The sequence below is a fragment of the Dendropsophus ebraccatus genome, chromosome 3 (genome assembly GCF_027789765.1).
Source record: "Dendropsophus ebraccatus isolate aDenEbr1 chromosome 3, aDenEbr1.pat, whole genome shotgun sequence".
In the NCBI taxonomy this organism is placed as follows: Eukaryota; Metazoa; Chordata; class Amphibia; order Anura; family Hylidae; genus Dendropsophus; species Dendropsophus ebraccatus.
This window is the reverse complement of record NC_091456.1, coordinates 52,684,298-52,703,264: the sequence shown is the minus strand read 5'-3', so window position 1 is coordinate 52,703,264 and position 18,967 is coordinate 52,684,298. Positions and strand designations below refer to the sequence as shown.

General features: G+C 47.7%; 1 protein-coding gene across 2 annotated transcripts in view; it reads right to left on the bottom strand.

The window, feature by feature from the left end:
• The window catches only part of TUT7 (terminal uridylyl transferase 7), a 54,201-nt gene extending 37,818 nt beyond the window's left edge, over positions 1 to 16,383 (bottom strand). The window contains exons 1-4 of one of the 2 annotated variants that reach the window (XM_069961768.1): positions 16,212 to 16,383; positions 11,013 to 11,205; positions 8,396 to 8,858; positions 670 to 842 (exon numbers count right to left, since the gene is read on the bottom strand). In XM_069961768.1, coding sequence (XP_069817869.1) covers positions 670 to 842; positions 8,396 to 8,843 — 621 coding nt within the window. In that variant the 5' untranslated portion in view covers positions 8,844 to 8,858; positions 11,013 to 11,205; positions 16,212 to 16,383. The remainder of the gene's footprint in view (positions 1 to 669; positions 843 to 8,395; positions 8,859 to 11,012; positions 11,206 to 16,211) is intronic. The other variant, XM_069961767.1, reaches the window with a different exon arrangement.
• Positions 16,384 to 18,967: the final 2,584 nt, after the last annotated feature.

Below are 18,967 nucleotides of genomic sequence, written 5' to 3'. Positions count from 1 at the left end.
TCATGTAGGGTCTGGAGTTTCTTGCCACTAAGGGTGGGTCGTCCTGCCTCCAGTGCTTCAGCCTGGACCTGGTGGTACAGCCATTTTAACACAAGATATTTATTACTACTTTGAGATAAAGCAAAAGCAAACGGCAAACAAACTTCCACAACATAACGGCTATACTGCGAATCTCACCCCAAAAACATACCCAATAATGATAATTTGCAGTGAAACTCTGCGTAAAAAAGGTAAAAAACAAAACACACACTTAAACACATCAAGCTCAACATATTACTAATGTTTTCCTCAAAAGGGGTTATCTGGGCCCATCAAGGATCAATATAAGACCAGTGGTGGTGGTCTGTACCAGCAGTGCAAGGTACTACAGTACCGTCCCATTTAGGTGAATGATACAATGCTGTAGCACCTTGCAATGCTGCTACTAACAGTACAGCAATAGTAAACTGCAACTTGCAATATCACAAGACACTAGGCAGCCAACACGGCAGATACTGGCAGGTTGCTGATACCACTGTTAGCTTGTAATGGCCACAGTGACTTCCGGTACAGATCAGCACAATACATTGGAGGTGGGGGACCAGTTGTTCCTTGTAACATTGTTATCATAATTGACAGATAAAGGGGGGGGGGGGGGGGGGAAAATCGGAGACATGGCAGCAGTTTTACCCTTTTTAGCCTGTAAATCCAGTCACGTTTCAAGCGCTCCTCAGCTTGCTGCAAGCCTAACAGCTCTTTTTTGGACAACATGGACTCGTTTATGACAGGGCTCCCAAGACAGTCATCTTCCTCTCTCTCTGACCGGGAGTACTGTCGCTCTCGCTTTATGGGGGTCTGCAAATCTGTGGAAACAATATAACATAGCTGTAACATACTAAAAATAAGAACTTAAAAGGGGTATTCCAGGGAAAATTGATAAATTGGTAATGGAAAGGGTTAACCAAGGTTAACCCTTTCCTAATATACTTACCTGTCCTTTATTGCTCCCCCAAGGAGATCTGCGGTCCGGCCACGTGATCTTCCAGCTTACGACTCGTGGATCCTCTTCTTCTTCCGGTTCGGTGACGTCACCATACCCGGCCGGCGTGTGGCTCTCTGTCTTATTAGCAGCAGAGCACTGAACCCTGACTGGCTTGGTAGCGTGTAGCCAGAGTTTAGTGTTCTGCGTCTCCACACACACCAGTTACATCTGCAGGGCCGGTGTCAGCACGTCATTGTGAGGGGTCCCTGCGGGGTGCCATCCGACATCACTCTGCAGGACACCCCCCCCCCCCCGTGTCAGCGATGCCGTCCTGAGTCCCTGGAGGGGAAGGGATACGGCGGGCGGCATCGCTGACACGGGGGGGGGGGGGGGGGGGGGGGGGGGGGGAGGTCCTGCAGAGTGATGTCGGATGTCACACAACAGCACCCTGCAGGGACCCCTCACAGTGACCTGCTGTACAGTTAGCCGATTCCCCCCGGCCCCCCTCCCTGTGTTATCATTGTGATCTCCCGGCCCCCCTCCCTGAGTAATCATTGTGATCCCCCCGGCCCCCCTCCCTGAGTAATCATTCAGATACACAGATCACTCACCCCCGGTGTAATCATGCTGCAGCGACGCTGGACCTGATCTCGGGGCCTTTTTCAAACAGCTATCCTCAGCTGACAGGCGCTGTGTACAGAGCAAGGAAGAAATCTCTCCTGCCTCACACACAGCGCCTGTCAGCTGAGGATAGCTGTTTGAAAAAGGCCCCGAGATCAGGTCCAGCGTCGCTGCAGCATGATTACATCGGGGGTGAGTGATCTGTGTATCTTGTGTATCTGAATGATTACTCAGGGAGGGGGGCCGGGGGGGGGATCACAATGATAACACAGGGAGGGGGGCCGGGGGGAATCAGCTAACTGTACAGCAGGTCACTGTGAGGGGTCCCTGCAGGGTGCTGTTGTGTAACATCCGACATCACTCTGCAGGACCTCCCCCCCTCCCCCGTGTCAGCGATGCCGCCCGCCGTATCCCTTCCCCTCCCGGGACTCAGGACGGCATCGCTGACCCGGGGGGGGGGGGTTGTCCTGCAGAGTGATGTCGGATGGCACCCCGCAGGGACCCCTCACAATGACGTGCTGACACCGGCCCTGCAGATGTAACTGGTGTGTGTGGAGACGCAGAACACTAAACTCTGATTGGCTACACGCTACCAAGCCAGTCAGGGTTCAGTGCTCTGCCGCTAATAAGACAGAGAGCCACACGCCGGCCGGGTATGGTGACGTCACCGAACCGGAAGAAGAAGAGGATCCACGAGTCGTAAGCTGGAAGATCACGTGGCCGGACCGCAGATCTCCTTGGGGGAGCAATAAAGGACAGGTAAGTATATTAGGAAAGGGTTAACCTTGGTTAACCCTTTCCATTACCAATTTATCAATTTTCCCTGGAATACCCCTTTAACATCTAAATGTGGCAACTATGAAAGATATCTTAAAGGGGTACTCCGGGCTAATTACATAATTTAACACTGCACTTACAAAGGAAAGTTATATAACATTGCCATTTACACTCATTAGGACAGCTGTAATGTTACCCGTTTTTCAAAGAATCAAAGTCCCACAGGAAGTTCTGTAATTCAGGAAGGAGGAAACATCACGTCTCAGTGCTGTTCCACAGGTGCCATATTGAGACGTGATGTATTTCCTCTGTCACAGGGAAACCCGCCCCTCAACACATCCTCTGCCCGCCCCACAATACATACTATATTATCTGTCGGGCTCCCTCCTCTGCAAGATCTCAGTCTCCTCTGCTTCTCAGTTATCCTGGAGATTGGCAGCTGCCTGCAGCATCAGATGTCACAGATCTAATAGGATCTAACAGAACTCACAGATCTAATAGAACTCATAGCCCAGCAGCTGACAGCAAGCAGCAACATCTTTCTGGAGCTGAAAGGGTTTGTTTCAATGCTCCCTGGAAGATCCTGGCCGAGTTCAAGCTCCTGAAAGATGTTGCTGCTTGCTGTCACCTGCTGGACTATGTGTTATAGGCGAATCTGGTGTCCGAGGTCTCCTCTGCTTCATAAGCACAATCACCATCATCAAGTATCAGCATGGCATGATGGTGGGGGTTGTATGTGTGCAAGCTGGAGTTGCAGAGCTTCCAGAACTACCACCACCATCATTGTCTCTTGGACAAGATGCTGGTACTAATTTTTGAAGCTGTGCAACTCCAGGTTGCACAACCACAACCCTCAGCATCATGACATATTAAAAGTAGACAATGTTGGCTGCAGTTTTTATTCACTGGACACCCAAATAAGGGGGCTGGGTTGTCAGTATTTACCATTACTGCTTGTGTAGGGGACTAAGCTCTGCAGTGGGAGGGGAATAGATGGAGGGAGGGAATAGAGGAGCTAGGGATGGGGGGCGGGGTTGTGGGCATGTTTGTGGGTGGGAGGTATACAGAGGCAGGCCAGGGGAACAAGGCATTGTGGGGACTGTAGGAATATACAGCACATAGACACTGGTTCAAACGGGAAGATGGAGCTGTAATCAGCAGCAACAGAACAGAGCAGGGGGCAGCCAGAGTGGGAAGAAATGTGACAGAGGAAGCCAGTAACCATCACCCAGTGTGTGAGGAGTTTAGATTTTACAGGGGGTGCCTGGAGTACTCCTTTAAACTGCTTACACAGCTACAGATTTATCTAAGCAACTTTTCAGCAGCATTCATAAAGAAGCCAGGGGCCCGATACAGAGGTCGGACTCCCCGCAATCCCTTACTTGTCCTGTGGATAGGGCACAAGTTAATTTTGCCTGGACAACCTCTTTAATAGTAAAAATCACAGTGCTGCAGCTGAGCACGCCCACTGCTACTGTATGAACTTAAAGTGTACCTGTCCTTATAACCTAAAACAGTAGATCTGAAATGTAGATTGCAAACTTTCTTTATTAATTATTTTTTTTTTTTTTATAGTTGTCATGGAAAACACGGGACTTTCTGTGTTCTGACACTTTTCAAAGAGACTAAACACAGGAAGTCCAGTGGTGCCCAGGTTATCTGACCACTTACAGAGAAGGCAGGCCTGTGAATGATGGGACGCTTTGAGCCGTGACATTTTGTTTTACAGCACGATTATAAAAAAAAAATAAAAATGAATGTACTGTTCATTTTGAGAGTTCTAACGCCAGTGACAATTTAAGGGTTATAGGGGTGTCCCCACCCCCAAGAGCTAAACAAATGAAATGCCTCCAAACCTTGCTGGTCTTACTCACCAGACTCTGGGGAGCTTCAGGGCGAGGGGGGGCTGCTGTCAGAGAGGCAGACAGCTGCAGCTGTCAGCGTCTCACTGTCCTCCCTCACTTCAGTGGACTGGGTTAGAAGCACTAACCCGGCCCATTGAAGAAATGGAGGACACGTGATGCCGACTCGGAGGGTGGGGGTCTGGAGCAGGGAGCGGTGTCGGGTTGGACAGAGATTTCATGATTCTATGCGTTCAGGGAGGGGTGAATGCATCTAGATAACAGCAAAACCAGCAGAAGCCATAATAACTTGATATTGGAAAAATTGAAAGCTATGAGAGGGCACTGTATTAATGCAAAAATATATTTATTCATTTTTTTGGGGGGATACCCCTTTAAGGAATCTTGTTACTTTTATTTAGTGGGGGTTCCAGTGCAGTCAGCCCCCCCACTGATCAGATAGTTATAACCTATTCTGGGGTTATGGGCTAACTATCTTCGTAGTCAAGAAAAAACTAAAAATGTCCATTTATATGTCACCAGGAACATGGGATAAAGTTTATCAAGAAATGGCTGCATTTACCTTAGAAAGCAGCGAGTAACCAAGATGCAGGTACACCCACATCCCTGAAGAGGCTTTCTGTCCCGTTGTCAACTGCTACAAATGACAAAACAGTCGCTGTGCAACTCCACCCACTACAAGCACCTGCCATGTGTTATAAGGAGAACTGCATAACAATCCCCCAGATCAACATTTCTCATTTTCAGTACCCAGAGTACAGCAATTGGCTCTTTACGGTGGCTCCATAGAGAATGAAAAGAGCTGCGGGTACGGCACATGCTGTACCCCCAACTGTACCAAAAAAACAAGAGCTGCGGGCTGATCTGGAGATCACCAGGGTGTAAATTGGACCCTCCGCGATCTTACTTGTCCCCTATCCTGTGGGGTTAGTTGGTGATTAAAATGGCCCTACTATGACTCCTATAACAATTTTTTCCTCCTACGGGGCTGATTGGGGGGCTCATTTATTGGCACTATGATCTAGTTTATATTGGTATAATTTGTGTTGGGATATTCTGACCACTTATTCAAGGATGCTTATTCTTACTTTTTTGTTTACACCTTTTAGGTTCCCCTAGGACAGGGGTCCTCAACTGGCGGACCGCGGTCCGAACCCGGACCGCGGAGGCCAGCTGTCCGGACCCCTGGTCAGACCTCCTAACCGCCCCGGATCCGGTCCGTCCCGGGGCGGTTAGGAGGTCCCGCTCCCCACCGCACTGCCTCCCGCCCCATAGGCGTACGGTCCTTAGATGTTAGTACGCCTGTGGGGCTGGGGGCAGTGTCGGTCTGGCCCCCGGCTGATACGCGCTCTCTGGGGATGTCCCGGGGATTCCCCAGCAGAGCGCGCACCACAGACCTCAGTGTATGCTGCCGGCCTGTCCTTCCCGGAAGTGCAGGCCGGCGGCGTACGCTGAGGTCACTGATGCGCGCTCTGCTGGGGAATCCCCGGGACATCCCCAGAGAGCGCGTATCAGCCGGGGGCCAGACCGACGGGAAGAGAAGAAGACAGCCGCAGCGGGGAACGAGGTGCTAGGCGAGTTGTTTTTGTTATTTTTTTTTTTCTGTGTGGGGGGCATCTACAAGGGGAGAGCACACAGGTGCACTATATACTACAGGGGGGACCTCACAGGGGGCTATATACTACAGGGGGACCTCACAGGGGGCTATATACTACAGGGGGACCTCACAGGGGGCTATATACTACTGGGGGGAGCGCACAGGGGGTTATATACTACAGGGGGGACCTCACAGGGGGCTATATACTACTGAGGGGGCTATATACTACTGGGGGGAGCGCACAGGGGGCTATATACTACAGGGGGGGACCTCACAGGGGGCTATATACTACAGGGGGAGAGCGCACAGGGGGGCTATATACTACAGGGGGAGAGCGCACAGGGGGGCTATATACTACAGGGGGAGAGCACACAGGGGGGCTATATACTACTGGGGGGAGCTCACAGGGGGCTGTATTCTACAGGGGGAGAGCGCACAGGGGGGCTATATACTACTGAGGGAGAGCACACGGGGGGGCTATACACTACTGGGGGAGCAACAGGGGGGCTATATACTACCAGGGCTGTCACCCCCTTTGTACCTAATATCAAAGGCCTGGTGACAGAGAAAAAAAATGCCAGTTTTCCCGCTAATAAGCAGCAATTCTGTATATAAATAGTTGAACGTTTGTGACAAAGTAACAAAACACGTTTCCTACTGATGTTCAGCTCGGACCTTCACCTGACAATAGACCCCGGTAAGTGGACCTTCACTAAAAGTTGTTGAGTACCCCTGCCCTAGGAGACTATTCGAAGCCTGAGGAAGACTGTACAAATACTGCCGATCGGACCACACAGGTATGTATTTTACCTCCAGCAGCCAGGGAAACAATCAGGACCCCTGCAGTATGGGGCCAATTACACAGAAAGATTATCTGGCAAAGATTTGAAGCCAAAGCTAGGAACAGCCTAAGATTTCTCCTCTTTTTAAATACATTTCTGGCTTTGGCTTCTTTGGCAGATATGTCAGATAATCTTTCTGTGTAAATGGACCCTAACACTGCAATGGTTCCTAATTCAACAGTGTTTTGGTGGGCAGATCGCTGCTGCTCATCATTGACAATGATGACCCCAGCTGCTGTGGCTGGTCCTCACCCTTCATGAAGCTCGCTCAGCTCCTGCTCTCGCTTCATAATTCTATACTAAAAGGGAGTGTACAATTACAGCCATCTGCGCTAAAGCCCAGGCATAGGTACCTAACATGTACGTTCCTGGTTGTGAAGGGGTTAAGCAAACATGCAAACTTTGCTAAGCAAGCACATTTATAGTAGAGTGACAATTACCGCATGTTTATGACCTCCTCAAAAATTGGACTGTTGTAGACTTTAAGGCTATGTTCACACGTACCGTATCTGATGATTTCATGCTGTGAGTTTGCGATGAAATCCGCTGCGGATACCTTCTCTGTCATTTTCAATGAGATGACATACTTGCAGCGGGATCATCATCATCGTATGTAAATGCCGGCCCCCTTAACCCCCCACCACCCAGAACATACTTTACCTGGTCCACGCTCCAGCTGCATCTGAGGCTCCCGACACGCGCCCAGCCAATCAATGACTGGCAGGGCCGTGCACAGATTGGCTGAGCGGAACCTACGGGAATTGGGAGCCTCAGATGCAGCAGGATCGTGGATTAGGTAACGCAAGTTCCAGGCGGCGGTTAAGGGAGTCAGCATTTACATAGTTGCAGCAGGATGACAACCTCGCTGCAAGTACATAATCTCATGAAAATGACAGGGAAGGTATCCGCCCCGGATTTTGCTGCGAACTCACAGCGTCAAATTTGCTGCGGATACGGTACATTAACACAACCTTAAAAGAAAAAAAAAAAAAAATTGTTTTGGAGGAAGGCTCTTTGAGTATACCTGTGTGAAGATCTACAGTAACGAGTATTTATCGTCTATAGCATGGGTCTCCAAACTGCGGCCATCCAGGTATTGCAATTCTACATTTCCCATCATGCCTGGAGAGCCAAATCCAAAGCTTTAGCTGTCCGGGCATGACGGGAGTTGTGGTTTTGTAACAGCTGGAGGGCCGCAGTTTGGAGACCCATGGTCTATAGTGACTAAACTATATCACCAACAAGATCAGCCTTCACATAAATTAAAGAGTAAAAAAAAACAAAAAACCTTTGATCTCACTGTTAAGACCTCACCGATTAGAAGAATGGTTGGGGAGCAGAGCCTGACTTCCTCGCTGTCAGTCATCTCCATCCAGTCGCCCCATAGACTTATAATAGAAACACCTTGACAGACAGCACTACTGCACCCTTTTTCCTAATTGGTGGGGGCCTCTCCACAGTAAGGGTATGTGCACACTGTGGAGCATGCGCGGAGACTTCAAGCAGATGCTGCCATGTGGCCTCCGCTTAACGTTTTGCCCCTCCCGACACTTTAGGTGGACAGCGGAATTCGACAGTGAATATCATTGATAATATCAAGCGGAGGCTGCGTGGCAGAATCAGCTTGAAGTCTCCCCGCCTATTTTGTAGTGTGCACATACCCTTAGACTGACAAAAACTTATGACTTAAGCCCCTGTGACTCTTATGACTGTGCCCATTTAAAATTTTATCTACCAGTAAGTTCATGATGATCATCAGACAAATCCCCAGAAGCAGTTTCTTTGTGGTTCTGCCGTCTCCCCACTTGGTCACGTCTGTCCCCAATATCGTGCCATCTGGGGGATTCTCCTGACTCATTTGTTGAATTATTTCTTGATCTGTTAAAATTCTGTGCCCGACGGTCCCTCCAGTTATCACAGTCACTTCTCAGCTCTTCCGCTGACCAGCGTTTGACAGTCTCCTTGGGATTGATGCCAGTTTTGCCAACAGGACTGAAGTTCTGATGTGGCCCATTCCGTGGACCGTTGCCATAAATTACTGGGATGGCTTTAGGCTTTGGAGAGTCCTTTTCTAATTTCTTTCCATGGTATTCACCCAAATATGACATTTTCTTAGGACTTTTCTTAAAATCATCTTCATCTTTTAGGACCTTTCCTCTGACTTGATTGGTAGCATCTCCCATTTTTACAAGTTCAGCCTAAAAGAAACAAAAAGTAGACAATAAAGCTGCTCCCATACACGCGCATGGTTACATAGTTAATACGATTAAAGACAGACATGTCCATCAAGTTCAACCAAGGAGGGGATAGAATATTTTAAGTAGTATTTTTTCCACATGGTTTTCAATTAAAAAGTAAGAGTTCCTTATGCATTAAAGGGGTACTCCAGCAAAAAGCTTTTTCCCAGTAATTGAAACACCTTACAAAAAGGTATACAACTTTTAAATATGCTTCAATCACCTATCTGCCCCCCTTCCCTATCTTCCCTCCCCCCCCTCACCCCAGGCAGTGAAGTAAACTCATTCTTACCTAATGACTGTTGACCCCAGTCTGCTCTGTGGCAGCCATTTTGTGACAATGACATCATCAAGAGGGAGGCGGGTCTAGGTTGCTCAGCTCTGATTGGCTGAACAAGCTAATGTAAGCCATTAAACAGTTTTACATCACAGGAGACAAAGTGCATAATGGGAAATCCCAAACCAGGAAGTAAAGAAAAATGCATGCAACAAACTTCAGCTTTAGGGACCTGCAAACAGCGGGAAATTCAAATGGAGACAGACTCAGGAGGGATGGTAAATGTAAAAACTATGTTTATGATTGATTTTTTTTTTTTTTTTTTTTTTTTAACAGCGCTGGAGTACCCCGTTAAGGTAAAAAGTCTCTAGAAACACCATATGCCTTGTCAAGCAAGTATTGCTGTTATGAACAGTTATATGACCAGGTCTTTCTTCCCCGAGCATTTGGGAAAAAAATGCAATTAAAAAAAAAACAAAAAAAACACCACAAGTATTCAGACTACTAAAACAAGTAGCTAGTGGGGAAGAATTAAATTTAGATAGGCACTCCTGAGGGTTTTTACCTTCTTCTGGAACATGGTAGGGTTATACATTGAACTTCATGGACTCTTCTGTCTCTTCTCAACCTTTTTAAAGGGGTTATCCAGCGCTACAAAAACATGGCCACTTTCTCCCTACTGTTGTCTCCAGTTTGGGTGGGGTTTTTAAACTCAGTTCCATTGAAGTAAATGGAGCTTAATTGCAAACCACACCTGAACTGGAGACAACAGTAGGGGGAAGGTGGCCATGTTTTTGTAGCGCTGGATAACCCCTTTAACTATGTAAAAGATTTCTTATTACAGATGGCAAATTTTCAGCAAAAGACCAACATTGATTTTTTGACATGCTGAGAGATCACGATTAGCGACAGTTTTACAATTTGTAATGTGCTCACTTAATCCTAATACACCTAACGATCGCATTGACATTGACAGTCTCCATTGTTGTTTGTGTGTCTCCTTAATTTAAAAAAAAAAAAAAAAAGTGGAGCCTCAGAAACGAGTCTCAAAACATGGGAAAAGCCAGATATCCCCCCCCCCCCCCTTTTTAGCAGTGACGGCCTGTGTGTGTTCCACCTCAGCAGTGCTGCCGAGAAGAGTCTGCCTCAGAAGTAGTGGCCAAATCGCTCAGCGGGGGACCCCTGAGCATGGTAAGCAAGATTAGGTGCCTCCTTTGGAGACCCCACAAACCATTTTTGCTGTCTAGAACAGCTGATCAAGGCATATAAAAACATGGCAACTTTCTTCCAGTAACAGCAGGACTCTTGTGCTCAGTTTGGGTGTGGTTGTGCAGCTCAGTGCATGGATAGAATTCTGCAGACTCCTGCATTAGCCCTAATTGTAATACCACACAACCCAAGGACAGGGGTGGTGCAGATTTTGCAAGAATGTGGCTGTGCTTCTAACCCAGGATAACCCTTTAAGTACTGCTCTATGACTAATACATCTCATAAAATAGGTCACCACACAATGTGACAGGAGAGGAAACGGCTCTATTTTGTCAAGCACAATCCCTGCTTATTCAAAACACCCTTCTCAAATGTAAAAAAAAAAAAAAAAAAAAGTCAGCCCGAACTAGCATTGCTAGTCTGCACTTTAAGTATTTCCCTTCTGCTAGAATAGATATAGGTTTACCCCAGGCAGGTTAAAATTTAGTTATTGTCGATTTACCAACCACATCTGCTGAAAGTTCGTTCCAAGCATCTACTACTCTTTCAGTAATTAAATGTATTTTAGTAATACATTTAGACCTCCTATAAAAGCTACTACTATCCTACTCAGTAAAAACAGGTCATACCTGAAACACTTAAAAGATCAGCTGTTCCGGCCACCCCACCTCGCATGACGCATCTGCTCCAAATACAATGTAATCAGAAGTAACATCCAGGTATACAAGTCTATAGAATAAAACTTCTCAATGCTGGTTATGTGTTTTTTTTATTTGCTCAGTTGGCTGAATGGTGCTGTATGAATCAGTTCAGTGACCACTTCTGCAAAGTAGAATTAGGGATTAGTTATGGGTTTATAGGGGTTGTATCACAAAGATGACTAGGTCTATACTAGGGCTGGGTGATTTTGACCTAAATCAACATCATGATTATTTGAACACATAACCTCCATTGCGATATAGATGGGTATGTATCACTAGTAGCTCTGCAAGTCACATATCTGGGACAACTGGGCGACTACCGGGGAGCTGTAATGGCCATATTGGCACCCGGCTTTCCCTGCTATAACTAGAGCCATGACAGTACAGACCAGCATGGAGGTGCAAGGGGTGATCCACTCTCGGATACTTGCCTGTGTCATGCAGTAGCATTACCAAGGACACCCTGCACGTCAGCAGAGTGTGCACAGTGTATCTATGGAGTTAAAGGGGTTATCCAGCGCTACTAAAACATGGCCACTGTCTTCCACAGACAACATAACTAGTCTCCAGTTCAGGTGCAGTTTGTAATAAAGCTTCATTCACTTCAACGGAACTAAAGTAACAAAACTCCACCCAAACTGGAGACAAGAGTGGTGGTGTCTCCAGTGGCCATATTTTTGTAGCACTGGATAACCCCTTTTAACATGTCTGTGGTGAATCAGAGCGACTGTGGGGAGGTGAGAAAGTGAGGCTAGCCTAGGACGTGAAAGAAAAATCTAACTGAAAAAACCGACCTGGAGATCAGGTTGGTTAACCGAGGCCATATCCAGTTTAATTTTTTCCTCGAATAATCAGCCAGCCCTAGTCTCTACTGATGCATTACATTATTAAATTAAAGGGGTTATCCAGCACTACAGAAAAATGGCCACTTTCCCCCTACTGTTGTCTCCAGTTTGGGTGGGGTTTTGAAATGCAGTTCCATTGAAGTAAATGGAGCTTAATTGCAAACCGCACCTGAACTGGAGACAACAGTAGGGGGAAAGTGGCCATGTTTTTGTAGCGCTGGATAACCCCTTTATGGTGCGTTCACACCTACAGGATCTGCAGCTGATTTTCTGCAGCAGATTTCATTTAAATAACTGAACACAGCATCAAATCTGCTGCAGATCCTGTAGGTGTGAATGCACCCTTAAACAGATTTCAAAAGTAAACGCATTTCTACAGAAATTTGGCTAGTGGGGGGCTGGACACATTGATGTTGACCTGAATCAGCGTCTCTGAGTATCCCACATTTTTGTCTCAGATAAATAGCAACCATTCTCAGCCCATTTTAAGGAGTAAAAGCTGAGCAGTCATTGGTTGCCACTGTGTTTTAACAGTGTATATGAGATTTAAAGGGATTATCCAGCAAAAACATGGCCACTTTCTTCCAGAGACAGCACGGCTCATCTCCAGTTCAGGTGTGGTTTGCAGATAAGCTCCATTCACTTTATGGAACATAGCTGAAAAACCTGCACCCAAACTGGAGACAATGGTAGTGCTGGAGGACCCAAACACCATTCTGAGCTACCTGCAGAAGGGGTAAGTGTGAACAGATCTGGTACCCACCCATCTGGTAATGTATCGGATCTACATTCCACTAGGTGAGGAAATCTTTCGGGAATACTCACAGTAGTAGAGTGGATAGCAGCGTTTTCCGCAGTTAAATGTTCTTTATTCCTCCATAGTAAAATACAATGCAGTGACGCTTCGACACAAGTCTTTATTAAACAGACACTGATCAAACATCACTGCATTGTACTTTATTATGGAGGAATAAAGAACACGTAACTGCAGAGAGCGCTGCCGTCCACTCTACCACTTCGAGACTTGTTTGCTTGGACTGAGGGGTATCCACAGTCCGCTTGGAATCTGTGTTCTAGGGAGACTTATTGCCCCATATGGGAATCAAGTGCTGTAGTTCCTTTTGGTTTATCTTCAAGAATACAGGCCCATTTGGCCAGAATAGTAACTTGTGGTTGTCGCATATTGGATTGAGGCGTTGACATGCTTGGAGCAAGCCGTTCTTTCTGAGAGACGGTCTATAGAATCAATTTCTGGAAGCTAAGGGCCGGGCAAGGAAGTAGAATGTAGCATCATGTTCCTGGAACCAATCCTGCTGAAAGAGTTTTTCTGCCCTAGGACAACCAGGTGCTATGAGGGGGTGAACCTGGTTAAAAAACAATGTACAGATTCAGTCCAGATTTTCATCCAAGGATATTGGCGGGGTCCTTCCCCACCCCAGTACTCTACCTGCACAGACACCTGGCAGGAAGGCTGGAGTCATCAGTCCCAGGACCTGCTCAGTGATACTAGGAGCTTCTTTGCCTCCTGGGAGTCTTTTCTTTAGGTTCCCCAGAAAGAGGGACCTGAAGGTTTCTTGACATTCTGCCCCCCTATGCGGATAAGTTGTCTACATACATATGTGCCCCTTTTTCTTGGACGATTTTGCTCGCTCACACCATTCTCACTATACTCAGCAGCCCAGCGCACAGACAGTCCCACCAGGCTTGCAGCAATGACGTGTTCCTATTCTAATGTGTGAGTTATCCAGCACTACAAAAACATGGCCACTTTTCCCCCTCACTTGTCTCCAGTTCAGGTGTGGTTTGCAATTAAGCTCCATTTACTTTAATGGAACTTAGGGCCCTTTTACACGGAAAGATTATCTGACAGATTATCTGCCAAAGATTTGAAGCCAAAATCAGGAATGGATTTGAAAAGAGGAGAAATCTCAGGCTTTCCTTTATGACCTGATCTCTGTTTATAGTCCATTCCTGGATTTGGCTTCAAATCTTTGGCAGATAATCTTTCCGTGTAAAAGGGCCCTTAGTTTGAAACCCCACCCAATCTGGAGACGAGAGGGGGAAAAGTGGCCATGTTTTTGTAACGCTGGATAACCTGTTTAACCCCTAGACGACCCAGGGCGTATAGTTACGCCATGGAAGTCTGTCCCCAGACGACCTAGGGCGTAACTGTACGCCCTGGGCGTTTCTCCCGCTATAAAGCGTGCTCCGGAGCGGAGCGCGCGTCACAGCAGGTGGGGGCCGGCTGCAATCGTGTCATGGGGGCCGGCTGCCGCGTGTCATTAACTCCTTAAACGCCGCGATCGCGGCGTTTAAGTGTAAGTGACAGGGGGAGTCCCCTGTCACTTACCGATCGGGACCCCCACAGTGTGACAGCGGGGGTCCCGATCGGTAAAACGGGCCGCCGGAGGTCTCTCACCTGCCTCCGTGCGGTCCGATCGGCGATCTGCTGCACTAAGCCTGCACAGGCAGGCTCAATGAGCAGATTGCCGATAACACTGATCAATGCTATGCCTATGGCATAGCATTGATCAGTGTAGAAATCAAACTAATCTATGTAAAAGTCCCCCAAAGGGACTTCAAATGTGTAAAAAAAAAAAAAAAAAAAAAAAAGTTAACACTATTACACTACCCCAAAACCCCTCCCCCAATAAAAGTTGAAATCACCCCCCTTTCCCATTATATAAAACATATAAAAATAAATTAACAAATAAACATATAATATACCGTAGCGTGCGTAATTGTCCGATCTATTAAAATATAACAAGCGTCATTGCGAACGGTAAACGGCGTACAAGAAGAGGGAAAAAAGTGCGCGGATTACCGATTTTATGTTAAATTATATATAAAAAAATTTTTTTAATAAAAAGTGATCAAAACGTCCGATCTTCACAAATATGGTATTAATAAAAACTAGAGATCATGGCGGAAAAAATGACACCCCATACAGCCCCGTAGGTGAAAAAATAAAACCGTTATAAGCGTCACAATAGGCCCATTTTATTTATAATTAATTGCCAAAAAAAGGATTTCATTTAAAAAAAATATATATATATAACATTAGAGAATCTGCATAAACCTGCATATGGTTGTGTTCAGGCTGACCTATAGAATAATAGTGTCATGTCGCTGTTACCGTATAGTGCATTACGTAGACACAGGAACCCCCCAAACGTTACCATATTGCATTCTTTTTTGCTATTTCACCAATTTATATCTTCATAAATAATATATTTGGGATTCCATCATATATGTTATGGTAAAATGAATGACGCCATTACAAAGTACAACTATTCCTGTAACAAATAAGCCCTTACATGGCTTGTAGATAGAAAATTGAAAGTGCTAGAGCTCTTAGAAAGGGAAGAGGGAAAAACGGAAACACTAAGATCAAAATTTGCACGGTCCACTGGGTCATTTTGGGCCTGGTCCTCAAAGGGTTAATGTTATGCTACAATCCAGGGTCACATGACCACACAGGTGGCTCCAGTCATGAAGGCGACAGCGTCTCTAGTCCAGGCGTCAGTGTATACGTGTGTAATACGGGATAGTACATGTAAGTAATATACACATGTAATGTCACATGCAATGGAGAGGAGCCACACACATACATATTATATATATATATATATATATATATATATATATATATATATATATGAGAAGGAATCGGATAGCTGCTTTTCCTTAGGGCAGTGTTCCCAAGACTGTGGATTGTCAGCTGTTGCAAAACTACAACTCCCATCATCACACCCTACAGCATGTCCGGGATTGTATCTGTACACCAGCCGGACAGTCACCAGGTTGGGAGATACAATATAACATTACACAATATCACCACCACCTATGGATCGCTTATGCTTTGGCCATAATACATTGGGCTACTAACTTTTATAACCTAAGAGCCAACTAAAGGCAGGTATAACCAGTACATATTAGGATGATGGACTGCCAGGACATGCTGAGAGTTGTAGTTCCACCACAGGATGGAGGTCACCCCTCTCCAGTAACCTATAGAACTATGGTGACCAGCCATGGAGAAGCAGAGACCCCACACCGGTGCTGGGTATATAGGGGGCAGCAGTAACATGGCTCCCAGCAGCCAGACAATAAGTGACCACAACACTGAGCAGCCAAGACCCCCGAGCGCCCCCTGCTGGGCGTCCGCTGACCTGCCACAGGCTGACAGTAACATGAAGACCACAGAGAAGCCAAACTGCTGAGGAGGAAGGCAAGAAAGCGAGCACAGTGCCCGAGAGAGCGCCCCCTGCCCACCACTGACCGTGCGCTCCCGGTGCAGCCGTCTGTCAGCCTTCCTGGCCCTCCACTTGCTCCCGGCTTTTATTTGCTACCCTCCATCGTGCAGTTCGGCTCTCTCCACCCGGAAGTAAGCAACCGCTGTCACAGGAAGAAATAGTCCATAGTCCAATCACATCCGCTGCAGTACTGCGCATGTCCGCTCGGAGCTCCCGCTGCTGTGCGTTAGTGAGCCACAGGGGGGCGGTCACGAGCTCGCGGCTTGCTGTACCGGTATATTGCGCAACGGCTGAGACGGTAACGTAGACTTTTGTGTAACCCCAATACGGTTATACGTTCAGTCTTCTTTGCTTTACGGCGTGTGCTATTCTTTCCTTTTTCAGTCTAATGATACTTATCGGAACAATAACTGAGCAGTGTGTATGACAAAGCGGCACACTTCCATAAGGCTGCCTTCACACTGATGGGGACTGAGGCTGCGTTTTTTTTACCTAAAAAAAAAATCAAACGACTTGCAAATTATTTAGTATTAGTAAAAATATTGTTTTTTAATCACGTGCTTATTCATTATATATGGTGTGACACAAGGATTTCTATTGAAAAATTGGAGGAGAAAATACTAACATGCATAGGCACAGTGTTAGGCTATGTTCACACAATGTTTATTTTCGTAAAACCACAGCCGTTGTACAGCGGCCGTGATCATTACGAAAATATAAAATATACCATACCTTGCTGTCTATGGGATCACGGCCGGAGTGTTTAAACATAGTATACGCTCTAGCCGGGATCCCTCTCGGGGCTGCAAACAACTGACATGTCAGTTTTCTACGGGCGCTATTAATTAAATAGCAGCTGCAGAAAACCCTGTCAGTGCACAGTATGGAGTTAGCGGCTTTGGCTGCTTGCTCCATAGTGTGCAGTGGGGAGTTCTGATGTGGGCACGGATGGATGCCCCCACATCAGAACCCTGCGGCCCTAAAGATCATCCAGCCGGTACTGCAGTAGCAGTGATGATCTTTTCAGAGACCGCCCGTTCCGTTACCCATCCGGGTCACAGAACGGCCGGTCTCTTACATAGTGTGCACATAGCCTAACACATAATAAAGGGTCTCTTAGCACTTCCCCACAATCCCCTGGGGTCCTCCAGTTGCATCTTCAGGTCCTCTGTAGGCAGTAAATGTCTGGAACACTCAGATATAGTTGAATTTCTGAACCCAGATGTGTTGGAGCTGTGGTCTAGGGGTTACTCACCTGTCTAGAGACCTGCCAGCAGTTCATTCTATGGTACAAATCCCTGCTGAAATTGAGTTGATGGCAAATAATTGCTGTAATTTTAAAACAACCGCCGTTGTTTTGAAATAGGAATTATTTGCCATTAAAAAGGTAGTGCAGCGTTTAACTTTTATTCACTAAATAACACACGTTACAACTTTGTAATGTGTGTTATTTAAGTGACTGGACCCCTTCCCCGTGTTCCCCCCCACCCACCCCGGAAGTGTTGGTGCATTATACTTACGTGTTCGCTGTCGACCCAGGACGCCATCTTGTGTCAACGACGTAATCTTTGGGAGGCCGAACCACTCCAGCGATTGGCTGAGCACAGTTATCCTCAGCAAATCGCGGCTGAGCAGCTGATGATGCGGCAGAGGAGGGGCCAGCATGAGGGAGCGGTTCAGCCGGCCTCCCGAAGATTATGTCGTTGACACAAGTTGGCGTCCGGGGTCAACAGCGAACACGTAAGTATAATGCAGGGGAGTATAATATCAGGGCATTTGAACCAAAGAATGAAATGCTGGCAGGTCACTAGACAGGTGAGTTACCCCTAGACCACAGCTCCAACACATTTGAGCTCAGAGATTCAACTATCTCTGAGTGTTTCGTCTTCAGACATAAACTGCCTTCAGAGGACTGATCTACAATCAGAGACACTGGCTGACATCTGAGTGAACAGAAGGCCAGGCAGCAGAGATTATTCATGAAGAAGAAGGAGGAGAATGGAGTGGTGAGGCGGCCAGAGTGGGGCACAAACAACTCCTCTTTGCCTCTTCCGTACAGTAGGAGACCTGAGATTGTGCACGGACCAAAAGTCACCATGCTCACTAGGGGACTGCCATCTACAGCACACTGTCAGCACCTTAGGTAGGGCCCGGATGCTGACAGATTCACTTTAAGGTTACAAACCCACTTGGCGGGTCTGCAGCGAGTCTCCATGCTGCGTTTTTGCAGCGAGACTCGCTGCAGATCCCGGCCCTATGCTTTTAATGGCAGACAAACACGCAGCAGGGATGTACATCCCTGCTGCGAGTTTGTCTGCAGCCCTCCACATTAACCCCCCGGCCGCCGGAGCTGATACTTCACCTGATCCCGGCTCCGGCGGTTCCCGATGTCTTCAGCAAGCCGGAGCGGGGACCAGGTGAAGTATATGCTCCAGCCAGCCGCCCGCAGCCCCGGCTGCCGATCGCCCCCCCGCAGCCCCGGCCGCCCCCCCGCAGCCCCGATCGCCCCCCCGCAGCCCCGGCCGCCTGATCGCCCCCCCGCAGCCCCGGCCGCCCGATCGCCCCCCCGCAGCCCCGACCGCCCCCCCCCCCCCGCAGCACCGATCGCACGCCCCCCCGCAGCACCGATCGCAGCCCCCCCCCCCGATCGAGCGGCCGGGGCTGCAGGGGTGTGTGTAAGGGATCGGTGCTGTGGGGGGGCGTGCGATCGGTGCTGCGGGGGGGCGATCGGGCTGCGGGGGGGGGGGATGGGGGCGATCGGGCGGCCGGGGCTGCGGGCGGC